At 36.7% G+C, this 16,324-nt stretch overlaps 1 protein-coding gene across 2 annotated transcripts in view; it reads right to left on the minus strand.

The window, feature by feature from the left end:
* Nucleotides 1-16,324, minus strand: part of EMSY (EMSY transcriptional repressor, BRCA2 interacting) — a 546,562-nt gene that overhangs the window by 454,190 nt on the left and 76,048 nt on the right. For both annotated transcript variants that reach the window (XM_036258223.1, XM_036258222.1), the window contains exons 16-21: nucleotides 15,254-15,418; nucleotides 13,350-13,505; nucleotides 10,281-10,432; nucleotides 7,790-8,353; nucleotides 6,322-6,822; nucleotides 3,160-3,557 (exon numbers count right to left, since the gene is read on the minus strand). In XM_036258223.1, coding sequence (XP_036114116.1) covers nucleotides 3,363-3,557; nucleotides 6,322-6,822; nucleotides 7,790-8,353; nucleotides 10,281-10,432; nucleotides 13,350-13,505; nucleotides 15,254-15,418 — 1,733 coding nt within the window. In that variant the 3' untranslated portion in view covers nucleotides 3,160-3,362. Of the gene's footprint in view, nucleotides 3,558-6,321; nucleotides 6,823-7,789; nucleotides 8,354-10,280; nucleotides 10,433-13,349; nucleotides 13,506-15,253; nucleotides 15,419-16,324 lie in introns of those variants that run through there.

The raw sequence follows: 16,324 nt of genomic DNA on the forward strand, positions 1-16,324 counted from the left end.
TTATTTTTTCTAAGAGTCATAATATTTTTAGTACTTTAAAAGTTCTCAATTTAAAGAATAAAACAGAAACTAATTGAATTGAAAAATGGGCCTAGGGCCCGAACTGACATTTTTCAAAGATGTCTGAATGGCCAGTAAGCAAATGAAAAGATGCTCATCATTGGTTATCAGGGAAATGCAAATCAGAACCACTGTGAGGTTCCACTTCACACACAAAGATGGCCATAATTTAAAAGACAACAGCAAGTGTCCATGGGATGTAGAGAAACTGGAACTCTCCTATACTGCTGGTAGGAGTGTAAATTGTGCAGTCACTGTGGAAAACAATTAGGCAGTTCCTCAAATCATTAAACACAGCTACTGTATGACCCAGCAATTGCACTCCTGGATACATATCCAAGAACTGAAAACATAGGTAAAACTTGTACACAAATGTTCACAGCAGCATTATTCATGAGTCAAATATTGGAAACGATCCAAATGTCCATCAACTGATGAATGGATAAATAAAATATGGTATATATCAATGCAATAGAATACTACTGAGCCACAAAAAGGAATGGTGCACTGATACATGCTACAACATAGATGCAGCTTGAAAATACTATGCTAAGCATAAGAAGCCAGTCACAAAAGACCACATATTGTATGATTACATTTATAGAAAATGTCCAGAATAGACAACCCCATAGAGACAATAGTTTAGTGGCTGCCTAGAGCTGGGATGGTGGTGGGGAGGGTTTCAGGCATGATGGGTAAGAAGTGCAGGATTTCTTCTGGGGATTATGCAAATGTAGAACTGATTTCATAATGGTTGCCCCACTCTGACTTAATACTACTGAAAACACTGAACTGCATATTTTAAATGGGTGAACTGTATGGCATGTGAATTAATCTCAATAAAGCTATTTTTTTTAAGTTCTCTAACCTGCATGTGCAATATTAAATACTTATGAACGTTTACTTTAAACCAAATGCATTTTTATCATCACCTATAAAAATCATTAGGATTCTAATAATTTTGCATTATCTCTGAATATTTTTCACAGGGATGACTTAAAATTCCATTTAATTAATGTACTTAAACATGAAGTTACTAATGCTAAGACGTGAAGTAAAAGGATGCCTGGAGATCCACATATGGTACCACCATCCACTTAATGAAGAAACCGGAGTTTCTTATTTCCTCCTTCCTTCCTATAGCCCTCACATCCACTGCATCAGCAGGAAGCCCTGTTTGTAAATTCCTTAAGGGTAGAATTTTCTGTTTATTCACTATAGTATCCCTGGTGCTTAGAATAGTACCTGGTACATATTAGATGCTTAACTATTATTTGCTGAATAAAAGAATTCATGCTGTCCTTAAAATTAATATCTTTAAGAGAAAAAAAATTTTTTAACCCTTATTTGATCATTTATTAATATATATACTAATTTTAAAAATGTAGACTATGGAAGTTTCATTTGCCATTCCAGCTGCTGAAACATGTTAAGGCTAAATCCTCAAAGGGAGACAGGTATGCTTTGCTGCCAGAATATAGAAGTAGAACGTAATAATTTTATTCAAGTTTGCTCTTGTTACCTGATCCACAAATATTTAAAAGATATTTTATTTTATAAAAACTTACATCTGTAAGTAATGGACTGACCATAACAGAGGGCTTAACCTAAAATACAGGGTATGCTGAGAGGCCCATGAACCCCTAAAATTGTATGCAAAATCAAACATGTATATTGGCATGTGTATCTTTTTGGTGAAAGAGTTCATAGTGTAATCAGATTTTCAAAGAAGTCTATAACCCGAGAGGTTAAAAAAATTACTTAACTATAAACGGTCACAAAGTCTTTTAAACATGAATTTGTCAATAAAATAATATCCAACAGCTCCATCTATGGGTAGGTCATTATCACCTAACAGAAATAATGACTACCAGAGATCAGTGCATCTTATGAATGCTTGTGTTTAAATGTTCAGTGTCACTCTAGTGGGAATTTATTAACTATAGTATCACAGTTTTTCTTTCCAGATACAGATGCAAAATGTGGGAGACTGTTGATGAATTCTACTTACAGTACTTCAGCACCAAAAAATTGGGCAGTTATGCTGATATATGTATGTACAGTTAGTTCAACATTTGTCAGTCTTAAAACACTTATTTATAGTGAAATCTATATAAAACCGTTAAAAACTTTTCTATTTACATTTTTTTAAAAATGGAAAGTATTATTTCCTTTGCCACAACTTGTCAAAACTGCCTCTTTACCCTCCCACCCTCTTACCCCTCGCTCTACTTGTGACAGGGATCACAAGACCCAAACATATTGCTTACACAAACTGTGTCCTAAAAAGGTAGAATGCTTAAAAACATTACATTTAGAACTGTAAATGAACTTTTTATACATTTCAGAGGGGGTAAACAAAAGTATGTAAAAGATTTTTCAAAGTCTCAGTCCAACATGAATGTGCAATTTCAATGTAAAGAAAGCAACATATGAATAATTTGTTATCCTGAACATAACTGAACATTTCCTTTGGATCAGAAAATGTTTCTTGTTCCTCTGCTTCACAATGAAACATTTTCTCATAAGTTTTCTTAAAGTGGGGAGAGGGGAGGTGGAAATGTAGGCAATCCTAGTTTACAGGAAATTTGTCAGGAAGAATATAGTCTGCTTTGAAATGTTTACATTTAAATAAATAGAAGGCAAGTGTGCTGGCCTGGAGCACAAAGGAACAACACAATAAATTAGCATACAATTGGTGAGAATGTACAAGCCATCCAAAAAGCACTTCCCACTGGTTAGGAATCTGATTTTCACCATCCAACAAGGATTCTTTAATGCCAGTATTTTTCTAGTTATTTTATAAACTATGATCTGAGCAAATGTAAAATGTTGAACTGGTTAATTCAACACTTCCAGGGACTTGCAAAAACATACAAGATTTAAAGAAAAACTGTTCCTGACACACTGTTTCAAAGTACAAACTATTCACATTCTCTTTTTTCTATGGTGTTTTGCTCAGTAGAAAACAGTTGAGGAACATTCACAGAGTTTCTTTCCACTGCAAGACAAACTTTTCCCTCAGCTGTGGTCCAACCGAGGAAGGATATTAGGTCTTACGCCACTGCAGATATGCATCTTTTCCTTTTTCTTTTTTCCTTTTTTAAAAAAGTACATTCCCCTGTGAGTTTTATCTTGTTTTAAAATGCTGCTCCTGCAGCAATTCTTGTTGAAACACTGCTGCTGTAGGGTCTACAGCCTAAGCATGGGCAAAGTGCTTTCTTTAGACATCAAAATACAAGGGCTTCCCTGGACACTTGGTAACCAAGTAGGTTTTAAAGTGCACTCCTGTGTCCAAAACACTAGGACCGTTCAGCAGAACTCTGAGAGGGGCTGGGCTCAGTTCCATCCTCTGTGCTACTGTCTATGTCCTGCTCCATAGCTGTTTCATCGTCATCCAACTGCTGACTGGTGAAGTTGTTTAGCTCAAGGAGCCCGCTGGGCTCTACTACCACATTGGAGCTGGAGTGACAAGGAATAGCATACTGCGGAATGGCCTGGAAGAGAAGACACAGGAGAGAAGCTTTATGGTAAAAAAAGGCAATGGAAAGATTTCTCCAACACTAAAGAAGGAAAAAGGAATCTGACATTTACTGGACAATTACTACATGCTAGGCACTGTGCTAGGTACTTTCACATATGATATTCTACTAAAGCTCGATAATGACACTGTAAGGAAAATACTATTCCCACTTTACAAATGAGGAAACTGAGAGGGTCAGTGACTTAAATCAAGGCCACACAGTTGGTCAGGGTTAATGTCAGGACTCAAAGCCAAGAACTATAACACTCAAAGTAATCTTTCTTTTATGGCGCCTCTTTGAACAAAGGAGGCTAAAATCTGAGCCTAATTCAAGAGATAGACTTTGAAGGACATTTTCATTTGATCATTAAGCATATTTTAAATGTGTGTGTAGTCAGATTTTTTGCTCTCCCCCCTCCCATTTCATATAGCTAATCATTGTGAAAAAGTCTTAGAGTCAGGAGACCACGATTTTTGTTCGGCTTTGGCTCTACCTGTGGACATCTGAAAAAGTCTCTTCATTTTCTTGAGCTTTAGTTTGCTCTTATGTAAAATAAGATAGTTGAAGATATGCTCTAAAGATCCTCGCAGTTTTAAAATTCTATCAATTCCACATATATAGACTTTTTCAGGACAGTAGATATATTCATCTTGTTTACTACTTTATCCTTAGCACCTAGCACAGAGCCTGAAACATAGAAATTAAAGAATAGATGTGGAATGAATGAATGAATAAAATACACATTATCTCTGTCTACAAAGAACCATGCTTTTCATTCAAAGCATTTAATATCAAAGCACTTCTGCAGGCGTCTTTCACTCATCCCCATACGTATTTTACTGAATCAGCAAAATCAGTACATACTTCAAGTCAAAGATAAGTGTAACTAATAAGATCTAAAAATGTTCTAGCAATGTATTAATGATGATTATATAACAGGAGCTATCTTTATTGAGTATTACTCTCTATCAGACACATGACCAGCTGCTTTATATACATCTTCTCACTTAAGCCTCAAAACAACCTTATCAGGAAAATGTCATTGTTTCCATTTCATAGATAATAAAACTAAGGTATAGAGGTTAACTCTGTTGTTCAAAGCCAAAATGCTGTTAAGGAGTACAGATGAGATTCAAATTGAGGTACTTCTGACTCCAAAAGCTTGATTCTTAATCACTATGCTGCCCTTCCCTCAATCTAGCACATGCTACATGCTGAAAGTTAGCTGAGTATATAGAGAAACTATTTATTGGCTATTATCCTGATAACATGCAATAAATTGAATTTTCACCCCTATTCATAAAGTGCAGAAAATAATTTCCAATTAAGCTATGCAAAATTACTTTCAATTTAGTGAGTGTACCAATTTAAACCCCCAGGAGCCACAGTAAATTTTAGTAAAAATAGTAATAGCTACCATTTATTAGACAATCACTGTGAGCCAAGTACTGTGTGCTGGGTACTTCATCTCAATTTTATGTAATCTTTATATCCATCATGTAAAGTAGGCATACCTTATTCCCATTTTACTGATGAGGTGACTAAGGTACAGTGAGGTTAAGGAGCCTTGCCCAAAGTCACACGGTAAATGGCAAAGCCTGGAAACCTTTTTCATTATACTTTACCTCTTCAGAGAGAAAAAACAAAATACCACCACCAAATCCCTTTGTCAAAGATTATTTCATTCACTAACATTTGTTTTAATAGGAAGAAACAAATTATTTGAATAACTCAATGACCAGTTCTACTTGGCATACTTAAGTATATCGTATTTGAATTAATATTGGTTAATTTGCATTCTCTCATAACTTGGCATCATGGAAAAGGGCAAGTTTACCACAGGAACTTCCAAATGTGAATCTATGGTAAATTCCCAGACTATCCACATTTCATAAATCTAAAAATTCTCAATTAACTAAAATGTGTTGTTCTGATACCTTCTGAGACAAGTATCAGTTTATTAAAAAATGACAACTGTCAAGAAAACAGCCTGGTACCCTGCAAGGGGAGAGAGAAATAAAACATAATTTCTAAGGGCTAGTCTGAACTAAGTAATTCCTCAGTCTTGATCTATTATGCATGATGAAAGAAAGATGAGTTTAAAATGAAGTGAATATGAGACATGTTCACTAGCCTATACTTACCAAGGCAGGACAGTAACCATAACAAGATTTCTCAATAAAAATGATTGAAATAAAAAGCAAAGCTTTATAGTTAATCCCAAGTTAGATATAAAATTAAATTTCTTAGAAAAAAAATTTTACAACATTATTTCTCTAGACATTTCAGTTAATTAAGGTTTTATTGTCCTGAAAACAATAAATTTGGATCAAGATCAAGAATTGTGTTTTTCCAAGGAAAGGGTCCCTGAAATAGAAGTACAATACCCCAGGAGTGTTTGAGCAAAGACTAGGGAGTCCAAAATTGGCCCTAGGAAGTTGCTGATCCTCAGGGTGACCTGCATCTATAAATCAAGCTGACATATGGGCTCAGGGCCCTTTACTGCCTCTAAGGTGTGCTGTGTGACAATGCTCATCAATTTTCTAGGACTCCCTTCCAAAAAATAAATATAAAATTGCATATCTGAATAAGTATTAAACCAAATTTCTCAAACACCATCTCAAGGTAATCTCTGTCTTTTTCCTGTCTTGGTTTGATTCTTCTTGTGACATCCCAAAAAAACACCAAACTCCCCCCCCCCCTCCCCAAGAGTTCTCATGTTCCTTCTAATTCTTACCTGGATGATAATTTCTGCTGGGCTCTCTTCAGCTTTCTTTTGGCCTACATTCTGAATATGCATGAACTGGCCTGTCGTAGGCACTCCTGGTGCATCGATTTTCCTTGTTGTTAGGGGAGGGCCAACAGCAGATGGACTTGAACAGGACTCTCTACATTTCTGTTGCTGGGGAGTGCAATTCGCCATCCCTGCCACCACCACGTGGGTGGAGGATAATGATCCTGCTTCACCAGTGAGCATACTAGTGGCAAGAGCCTTCTTTGGGGGATCCACTACCATATGCTCTACATTTGTATCAATCTGAGCTTCCATCAAAGACATTTTCAAAATGTCTGACACTGCTGTCTTCTCAGAGGCCTGAATGGGAGATATGCTTGTAACTGGTGATGTCAGCTTAGGAACAGAACTGCCACCAGTTATCTTTGTAACTGTGGGTGGCTGGCGCCCCTCAAAAGTTATCTTTGTAACAGAGGATCCTTGGGTTATAATTGGTTGCTCCACCTGAAAACAAATTGGGGTTGTGTGTGTTACAGCTACATCTCTTTGAAAACCTATCAAACACCGCAGACAATATGGCAAAAGAAACATTTGTGCAATATACTAGGAAGACATTTTGAAGCTTGGTGTTTGGATAAGAGGGCTGGATGGAAAAGTAACTGGTTACTTTTGAGGAACCTAGGGAAAGAGGAGGGGTCAAAAGAACCTTTGTTCAGCCAGCCAAGATTCATAGCAATAAAGGGAAAAAAGTCACAGCAGCCTTGTTTTCCTTCAGGATTTATATTCCCACACAGTATACCTTCAACCTGTCTCAAATTATTTCATATAATCTTCGGCTTTTTAAAATAAAAATGTTTTAAAAAATCTTTTGCTTCAAAATACATTTATACAAACATATTCTATATATAAGTATTTATAATTTACACATATACATGTCACTCAAAAGCCACTGATTTTCCTGAATATAGTTTTTCTTTCAAATATCCACAGATAATTTCTCTGCAATCTAGAAGATAAATCTAGAACATGATTTATTAACTAGATGGTGATAATGTAAACTACAAAGGAAGACATTCAATGAAGCTCCTTAAAAGACTGCAGTTTACTTAGCATTATTGCCACAGAAATAAGAGTTTACAGGCATGGGAATAAATATTTTATACCTAAAGAATAAAAATAATTTAGGGACATCGCTTCTATGCACTGTTGATCAATGCTGAAGTGATTTCATTTTTTAAAATGCCTAGAAAATCAAGTTCTGAGTGCTATGATTTTTTTCTTTCCTATATTAATGTGTGCATTTCATCCCTAATGTCAACCTTCTGATGGGGTAAACTAACACCAGCATAATGAGGCTTTCGAGTTTCCTCTTGCCAGGAGAAAGCGCTACTAATCACGATAGAGTCGTGATGGTCTCATTTTTTCCGTGAACAGAGAAGTTTAACTTTGCATGCTATCAATATTCCGTTACCTGGCTTGCCGGCTGTTTCTCTGACGAGGCTGGGAGCGCCATTTGGCTCTGGGGGGTTTGGGGTTGCACGTAGATTTTTGGTTGGTTCGGAGCCTGCTGCAGTTTAGGGAGCTGCTGTGTGGTTTTCACTGCAAGCACCTGTACTACAGTTTGCGGGGGCTGTGCCATTAAGGTAGGAAGCTGCCTGTCTTTGGCCACGAGAGGATGCTGTGTGTGCTGTACATCTGGCTTGGGCTGTGCTTGTTCTTGCTGGAGAGGGGTGAGTTTTTGATGCCTGATGGAAAGCTGGGGCATTTGCGGGAGTTTGTGCTGGAGCTGGTCTGCCTGCAGGTGGATGGTCTGCTTCTGTTTAGTCTGGAAGCATTGCAGAGTTTTCACTTGCAGCTGAGTCTGTTCCAGCTGGGGCTGGCTAAGTTTTTGCTGTTTAGCGGACTGTGACTGAGTCAGGGCAGATCGGTAAAACAGACCTGTCTGAGGGTCTAAAGTGTCCATCTCTTCCACCTCGCCCTCCTCAGTTCCAAGTTCCTCGCTGTGTTTGGTAAAAGCAGTGTGACTGCTTAATGCCTAAGTAAAAAAGGCACAAATTAAGAATGAAATAAGAAAAACAACTACATTGCTAACATTTTCATCAAATTGGATAAGACTTGGTTATGAGATTCATGCAAAAATTTTCAGAGGGAAGAGCCTAAAAAGACCAAGAAACTTCAAGGTTTCCAAATCTAAGGGGGGCTTTACATTGAAACACTCATTAACTTCAACTCTCAGACATAAGTACTTTAAAAACTGGTCTATTCACTTCTATAAGAAAAGTTTGAGAGGGCCCAGAATGTATAGGTAAGAATAAGGTTGCTCTGCAAGCACAGCCCAAGACAGAAAAAGAAGAAAAGATTCCCTGGCTAAAGAAACAGCTCTCTAGCCTGGTTATCAGAGATGTTAACCGTCCAAAAAAAGAAACAGCGACTCAGGAGTGAGGCGTCCAGAGAAAAGCCAAGGTTCAGAGAAGCCCACTTTGGCCGTGTGCATGTCCAACGCTGTCCAGAAGGTAGGAACTGTCTGAGGTACGTGTTTATCCCAGTCCCCACAGAGTGTCTCTCTGCCAGGAGTGGAGACGGTTTTTCAGACTTCACAAAGGGCTGCGAAAAACCCTCTGCACTAGCCCTCCTCGCCCCTTTGCTCAGGCTCCAGCCCACCAGGCAGCAGCTTCCCAGAGACCTGGTCCCCAAGAGGGAAGGAGGCGGGGAGGGGACAAGAGCACTCCTGTCAGTGGAAAGGGAGATTGTCTGGTGTCAGTTATAATAGTGTTGGGAGGAGGCACTGATCTTGAGTGACATGGGTAGGGTCAGCCTGTCTGACCTCTCTGCCTGTCTCGAGAAAGGTCAATGTTAGAACTGGCCCGATGAGGGTCAGACTCCAGGCTGAGATCTGACATCCAGCAAAACCTCTGGCCATCCAGCTTCCCTCAGTGACACAAGATCTACCCCAAACCCATCCTTCCTGTTACCTTATCATATGCTACACCTCTACTCTAAACTTTAAAACTTTGAGATTCAACTGAAACCCTTCCCTATCTCATAATGAACTTAAACATACAGATTTTTAATTCAACAGTTTCTTCACTGCTTTTCAGTAGTTTGCCTACCATTAGGATCAACTGTTACTAGTAGTCGAGTGATGGTGATTTACGTGAATACTAATAAATCATGCTTAAATCTGGTATCTGTGATAAATCACTTTATAATAAAGGCAGGCTGCTTGGGTTTAAATACTGGCTCTGCCACCTAGGATAAGTTACTTAACTTCTGTGAGCATGAGTTTCCTCATTTGTAAGAGGGATAATACACTCACCTTACAGGATCATAGAATTGAACAAGTTAGTGCATTTAAAGCTCAAAGCACAGTATATGACACAAAATCAATTTATCAACATGGTTCCTTTCTCCCATTATCCTTGGTATCAGATTTTCTGTTTTAATTAATTCATTCGCCTTACTGTTGAGTCTTTTCCTTCTTAATTGGTCACAAATAGTAAAAAAAAAAAAAAAAAAAAAAAAAGCCAAATATTTATTTCCCTACTTATTCATAATGTTCCATGAGGATTCACTATAAAAACAAACAAGCAAACAAATCCCACAACAACAAACAGCGAAACAAGCCAACCTCTATTTCATTTGAAAATCTTACCTGTGATTAATTCTTCCATAACAATAATAAACCATAGAAGCAGCGACCAATTCTGATGTCATAAATTCTTCTAGATAGTCCCACCCTTTCAAAATAGTAAGAGTTCACAGAATATCCAAGGATGCTGTTTATTAATTATTTTCTGTTAAGACTCTAAATTCATTTCCTCTAGTCACTCTTCACAGACAAAAGAACACCATAAACATCCTTTGATTCAGCCATTTCTCCTCTTATAATAGGAGATGAAACTGAACCTTATTTCAGGAAAAACACAGTTACAGAAGGTAGGAAGAAAAAGAAAGGATACAACCTGCTGCATAATGTGGGTGATTGCTCCTGGGGAAGATGCTGGGATGGACTTCACCACCACTGAAGTCTGGGTTGCAGTCTGTGACTGAGCCACATGCTGGAGCAGCGTCCGCTGGGGCTGGGAGGGCTGTTGGGGCTGGGAGCGATGGCTGACTGAAAATAGAGGAAGTGATGATATTTCTCCAGAAATCACTACAACATCTGTAACCAGTAGTCACTTTAAACAAAGGTCTGTGATACTACATCAGAGAAAGTGTGACACTCTGAACTAAGATGTAAAAGTCAAGATGATACCGCAGAGAGTATCATCCCTAAGAATCACACTTAGCCACCAACCAGCTATGTGAATTCAAAGAGATCACTTAAACTCTATTTAACCTCTAAAACTTAGAGATTTTATTTTGTTTGATTTTTGTTTTTTAATGGGATAATAAAAATTTATTTCTACCTAGAAGAGGACCAAATGAAGTAATGGATTGAAATGGTCATTAAATTGCTAAGTACTAAAATAAAAACAAAATAATAGAAAAATAAGCGTCCTTTCATTTTCTCAAATTTAGCTCATCTGACACAAATGGGTAAGAGTATAGACTGAAATAACCCGCCCCCCTTTTTTTCTCTTGCTACAAAGGTCCTTTGGAGTAAACTATTCATCTATATTGATGCTAATTGATCATATTTTGCTAGCCTGAATTTTAACATTTTAAACAGTATAAACATTCTCTACTTCTTATTCTACATAGCTTTACAAATGCTTATATTTACTAAGAAACCAACTTTCTGAATCAATAACAGTAAAAAAAAAAATCTAGAAAATCAGCTAAGGATTTTGAGAGTATCAAAACTCTCTCAATAATCCATTATTTGATCACTCATATATCTTCATCCACAGTTTCAAGTAGTAGTGGTTCTATACTTAGGAAAGCCATTAGTGGGGTGTCCACGGGTATGATGATCACTACAGAAATCAATGTAAAAGTGCCATTTATGTGTTATAAGTACAGACGTTAAAACTAACCAATGAAATATAAACAAGCTTTATTTATTTCTACACTACATTCTATCTATATTCAAAACTGCAGTTTTCCTATTGTTGCTGTATATACATATGCCCACATCTGATATAAGAGATTATAAGCAGCATCACAGTATTTTTTTTATAAATGTACTGTAGTGTCACAGTTTTCTTTATATGTCCATTTAAAATTAAACGAATTAATAAAATCTTCCATATGTGCTCAACCATACTGGGGGAAAAAAGGAGTTAGGATTTTTATCAAAACAACAACTATCCAAAATCATTTACAACATGACTAAGAGGAAAAAATCATACTGATATTAAAATTAAGCAAGCAAATTAATGAAGTTTTTACTGATGAAAGCATCATTAGAAATGAATCACATTTGAAAAATAAAGATAATTTGTCATGAAATTATCAGGTTATATAAAACATTTCTGCTGTCCATACTAATCTTTATTATTATTACATTATTTTTCTATTAAGAAATGAAATGGATTTAATAGAATATCCACTAAAACCATTTAAAAATAATCTTTATTCAAGATACTATAACTCTCTTCCCCAGAGTGCAGGAAAGTTAAGACAAAACTAACACCCACTGTAGGATAATACAAGAGGCCAGGGCCAGAAAGCTGGCTTTGAACTCGGAGAAAATGCTCCACGCAACTGAGGACATGATGGAGGAGACTATGGAAGGTCACAGAGTGAACATTTGCAAAACAGCTGAAGTGACCTTAACTGGGCCAAATAAATACCATAAAACAGTCACTTATGTCTTCAAAGAACTTTTCTTTTCTACAATGTCAAACTGCTCATTTCTGAGAAAGAACCCCAGTATTCTGTAAAAGGAAAATCTCTCTTCCTTTCTTTCTCTGAGGAGCTTCCTTTTCCTCTACCAGATCAGAGGAGAGCACATCCATTTAAGCAGTTCTCTCCCATCTTCTGCCTTTGGTTACACAACAAATGGATGCACACCACTTACCTAGAAGGGGAAAACCAACCTCTGTCCCCTCATCAGTGCATTCTGAAAAGGATAGTATGGGAAGAAATCATAGGTCTTTTCATCTATTTATGACAATCTAGTCTATCCCCAGAGGTCAATACTGATTTCCCTCACATACTGCTCTCTCTGCTTTATTTAGCTTTCTGCTAAATATCTCTAAAGAAAGATGCTAGATGGCTTTCTATAATCTTTAAATGGATTTTCCCGTTTGGTAATTTTACCCATTAAGTCTTAATATCTCCTAAAATGATGCCAAAGAATTCCTTTTCTGCTTTGGTATTTACATCCTTCAACTATTTTTAACTTTATGTTCTCTTTTAATCACTGCTAAAGAATACTTAAGACAGGTGTTCTTTACATAGTGCCTCATAAGTCCTCTCTCCTAACCCCTAATTATTCACATTACTACTCTCTGAACTATTTCAAATCTCAAGGTAATGAAGTGTCCAAAACAGAAAGCAGTATTGCAGGTGTGGTCTCACCAGAATCTGAGAGAAAGAATCTATTATCCTTCCTGCTTATTCTCTATATATGCCATCCAAAAAATCTCTTTCGTGTATTGCTGCCAGACTATATTTTAAACAAATACCTAATTCACTTTCCACCAGAACTCCTAAGTATTTATAAGAATTTAAAATTTTCCACACTTTTTTCCTTTATATTAAAAAGGGTTAGATTTTATACCTTTTTTCTCCCTTGATCCACACCTTCCCCCAAATTAAAAAATTCAGATGCATAAAAATGTTTATTTTTGGACAAAAAATATTTTAGCCTCTCTCTATAAATGTTCCCCTATATTCACAGATATTATTTATGGCCAACTTGCAGTTTTATATTACTTGCAAACTGTAACAACCTATTGTCCCCCCCCGCCCCCCCCCCCGTCATAAAAGAGTAAATCCCAAGAACAAAGTGAATTTGCAATCAGAGCAAACTGAAAAAGATCCAGAAATATTAAAAATATATTATCCCCCAAACAACCACCCCATGAAATCCAGAAAGGTTGCTCTCCTACCTTAATACTACTTTTTAAGAGGACACCTACCAGTAGTGATGTATTCAGCAACTAGTTCTGACTCTACCACAGCAATTGATGGACTCTCAGGAGAATGTCTCTTTTCCTGGGTCATCTGAATAGGCACTGCCATTTGACTCAAGTCAATAGTGGGTTGTCTTGGTTTAGATTCCAATTTTTCCTTTACTGCATGAAAAATTCAGGGGAAAAGTTAACTTTTATTACAAACAAGTACCAAAACCAGAGTTGTCCACGGGAATAATGAACCAGACCTCTGGGGTGCCACACTGGCAGTGACTAAGGAGACAATGAGTTGAAAAGAAAAAAGCAGACTGCTATGCAGGGCTACAGAGTCCACAACTTATGTAATCATACCCAGAAGCCTAGCCAAATGGACTCATATACAATCAGAGTAAAATACCCCCTTTTATCACTAAGCCAGACAACTGGTTCTGTTTCCCTTACACATTTTCCCCTTAGAACACGTCCTTTACCCTTCTTTAATGTACTCCCTGGTATCCTTGAGTTCACCAACCTGAAAACAAAGGGTGAATAAATAGTACAAAGCATGAGTTCCTCTCAGGCACACCTACCCAGAATAGCACAACACAGTGATCAGTTTAATCTGATTTATTAAAAATTTAAGATAGTCTCTAAAGAAATGTTACAATGTTTTCAATGACTTTTAAAGAACAAAAATGTTCAACATTAGGAAAAAATGGCCTCTCTGTTCCTGCAACAAAATGTCTTATGGAATAGTCTGAAATCAGGAATGGTTTCCATGGACAGATTTACTTTTCTATTTTTATTGCTTTTTTGTACAAAATCTACTCATTCAGTTTCTATCCTCTACAAGGCATTCAATAAGGCATTAATAAAAATGGCTGAGTATGTAAAAAAAAAAAATGAGCTGAGGAAAAGACTAAGGCCAAAAATAATACTAATATTTTAAAAAGTTAACCAAAGACTTACATTAAATGCTAGTATTCTTTGGGTAGTGTAGAGTAGATGTTACAACAACCAGTAGTAACCAGTAGTTAAATTAAGTCCACTGAATGATCATTCAGATTATTCCCACAAAGCATATAATGTGACAAAATCAAAATAATCATTTAAACAAAGAAAGCAAAACAAAACCAAAGAATACAACCACCACCCCACAAGTAGAGCGGACATTGAACTAGGAATCAAGACACAGAGTCTCACTTTGCCACTAACCAACTGGTTAACCTCTCTAGATCTCAGTATATAATGTAATAAAAGGGATGGATGAGATCATTGCTAAGGTCCCTTAAATACTCTGACAATCTTTGACATATTATAATAGAAAAGTCAGTATTTATAACACATGTTTTACCTAGAGTTCATTGAAGATTTAGTAACTAGAAATACTGATAGGACCTTGTTAAACGAGGACAGCTTTGCATGGTAGCTCAAGTGATTAAATTATACAAAGAAATATGAAGATAAAATTAAAATAAATCAGAATACTAAACAGGGCCATTAATGGTGTTTTATGAACATCAAACTACCACCAATATCAAGGAGGATGGCAGGGGCCTTCAATCTGCCTCCTACTATTCTTGACTAGAACTGGAAACTGTGCTGTATCTATCTTTCCACTTAGAAGTGACAGATCTACTCCTTTCTGGTGACAAGAGGCAATAGGACTCATCACCTAAATCAAGAGACAGAGAAGAAAGAGCTCTGCCATTTTTTCCCCACATTTCTACTGACTATATTTATCCTTCAGTACTCCTGTGCACATCTTAATGAACTGACAAGTAAACAGACTGCACCAATGATTATAGACAAGTCCAGAGGGGGGAAATGTGCTCAAATAATAACAAAGAAAATAGAACAGTGGTAGTATTTTAGCACAACCCATCTCTAGAGAAAACATGCTTCATTCAACTGAGCATGTGAATTCATACCTGTTGTCTGTTGGAGTTCTAATAGAGCTTTGATTGTTGAAGTAGCTGATTGTGATTCACTGGATACATCCTGATAAATTATGGTGGGGCTAGTCTCCATTGCAATCTCATGTTCTGACCAATCCTGACGCCGGGAAGCAATTACATGAACTACAGGCTGGGAATCTGTTTTATATTAGTTAAAAAAAAACAAACCCTATAAACAAAGTTTCTCTTAAAAAAACAATTTGTTTTTAAAAATCTTTGTATTTATTGTAAACTTCATGCTTTATCTCCCCAAGAAGACTTGTAAGCCCCCAGAGAGCATAATGTCTTTCATGTCTGTATTCACTTAATCACTCATTCATTAATTCAACAAAATGGGCATCTATGTGCCAGAGTCTGTATTTGGCATGGAGAATATAAAGGAGCTCACAGAATAATCAGAGGATTCTCAAGAAGCACACAATCTGGTTGGGGAGACAGACATGTAAAAAAGACAAATTACAATTCAATGTGATAACTGCTGTAATAAATAGGTGTGCATTTGTGTAAGTGGGTTCATATATGTGTAGAGAAAGAACAAAATACTGAAGGAGTCTTACTTTCCCCAAAGCACCTGAAAATGTGTTCTGTATTACAACCTCAGCATTCAGTCAACACTTATTGGATGACTGATTTAGTGAAAGGAAATCCTGTCCACTGACAAGATAATCTAGAAGCAGCCTGATATAATAGGACACATATAACATTTGGAGTTCAAAGTCTTAGGTTACAGCCTTCAGCTCTATCAATTATAAGCAAGTTGATTCTTTGGGTTTTAGTATCATTATTTCTAAAATGGCAACAATAAAATCACCTATCTACCTCACAGAATTTCTGAGGATCTGAGGATATAAGGAAATCATATATATAAAAGAGCTTTATAAACTCTTAAGGACAATAAAAATATTATTATTATTGTGGTGGTGGTGGTGGCCTGAAAGTCCTCAATTCTAATTTTTGTTAGCTTCAAAATAAATTACACCCTAATTCAAGGTTTATTGTATTCATGCTATACTGGTATGCATGTAAACAGTAAATGTGCATCAA

The sequence above is a fragment of the Molossus molossus genome, unplaced genomic scaffold (genome assembly GCF_014108415.1).
Source record: "Molossus molossus isolate mMolMol1 unplaced genomic scaffold, mMolMol1.p scaffold_m16_p_13, whole genome shotgun sequence".
Lineage (NCBI taxonomy): Eukaryota > Metazoa > Chordata > Mammalia > Chiroptera > Molossidae > Molossus > Molossus molossus.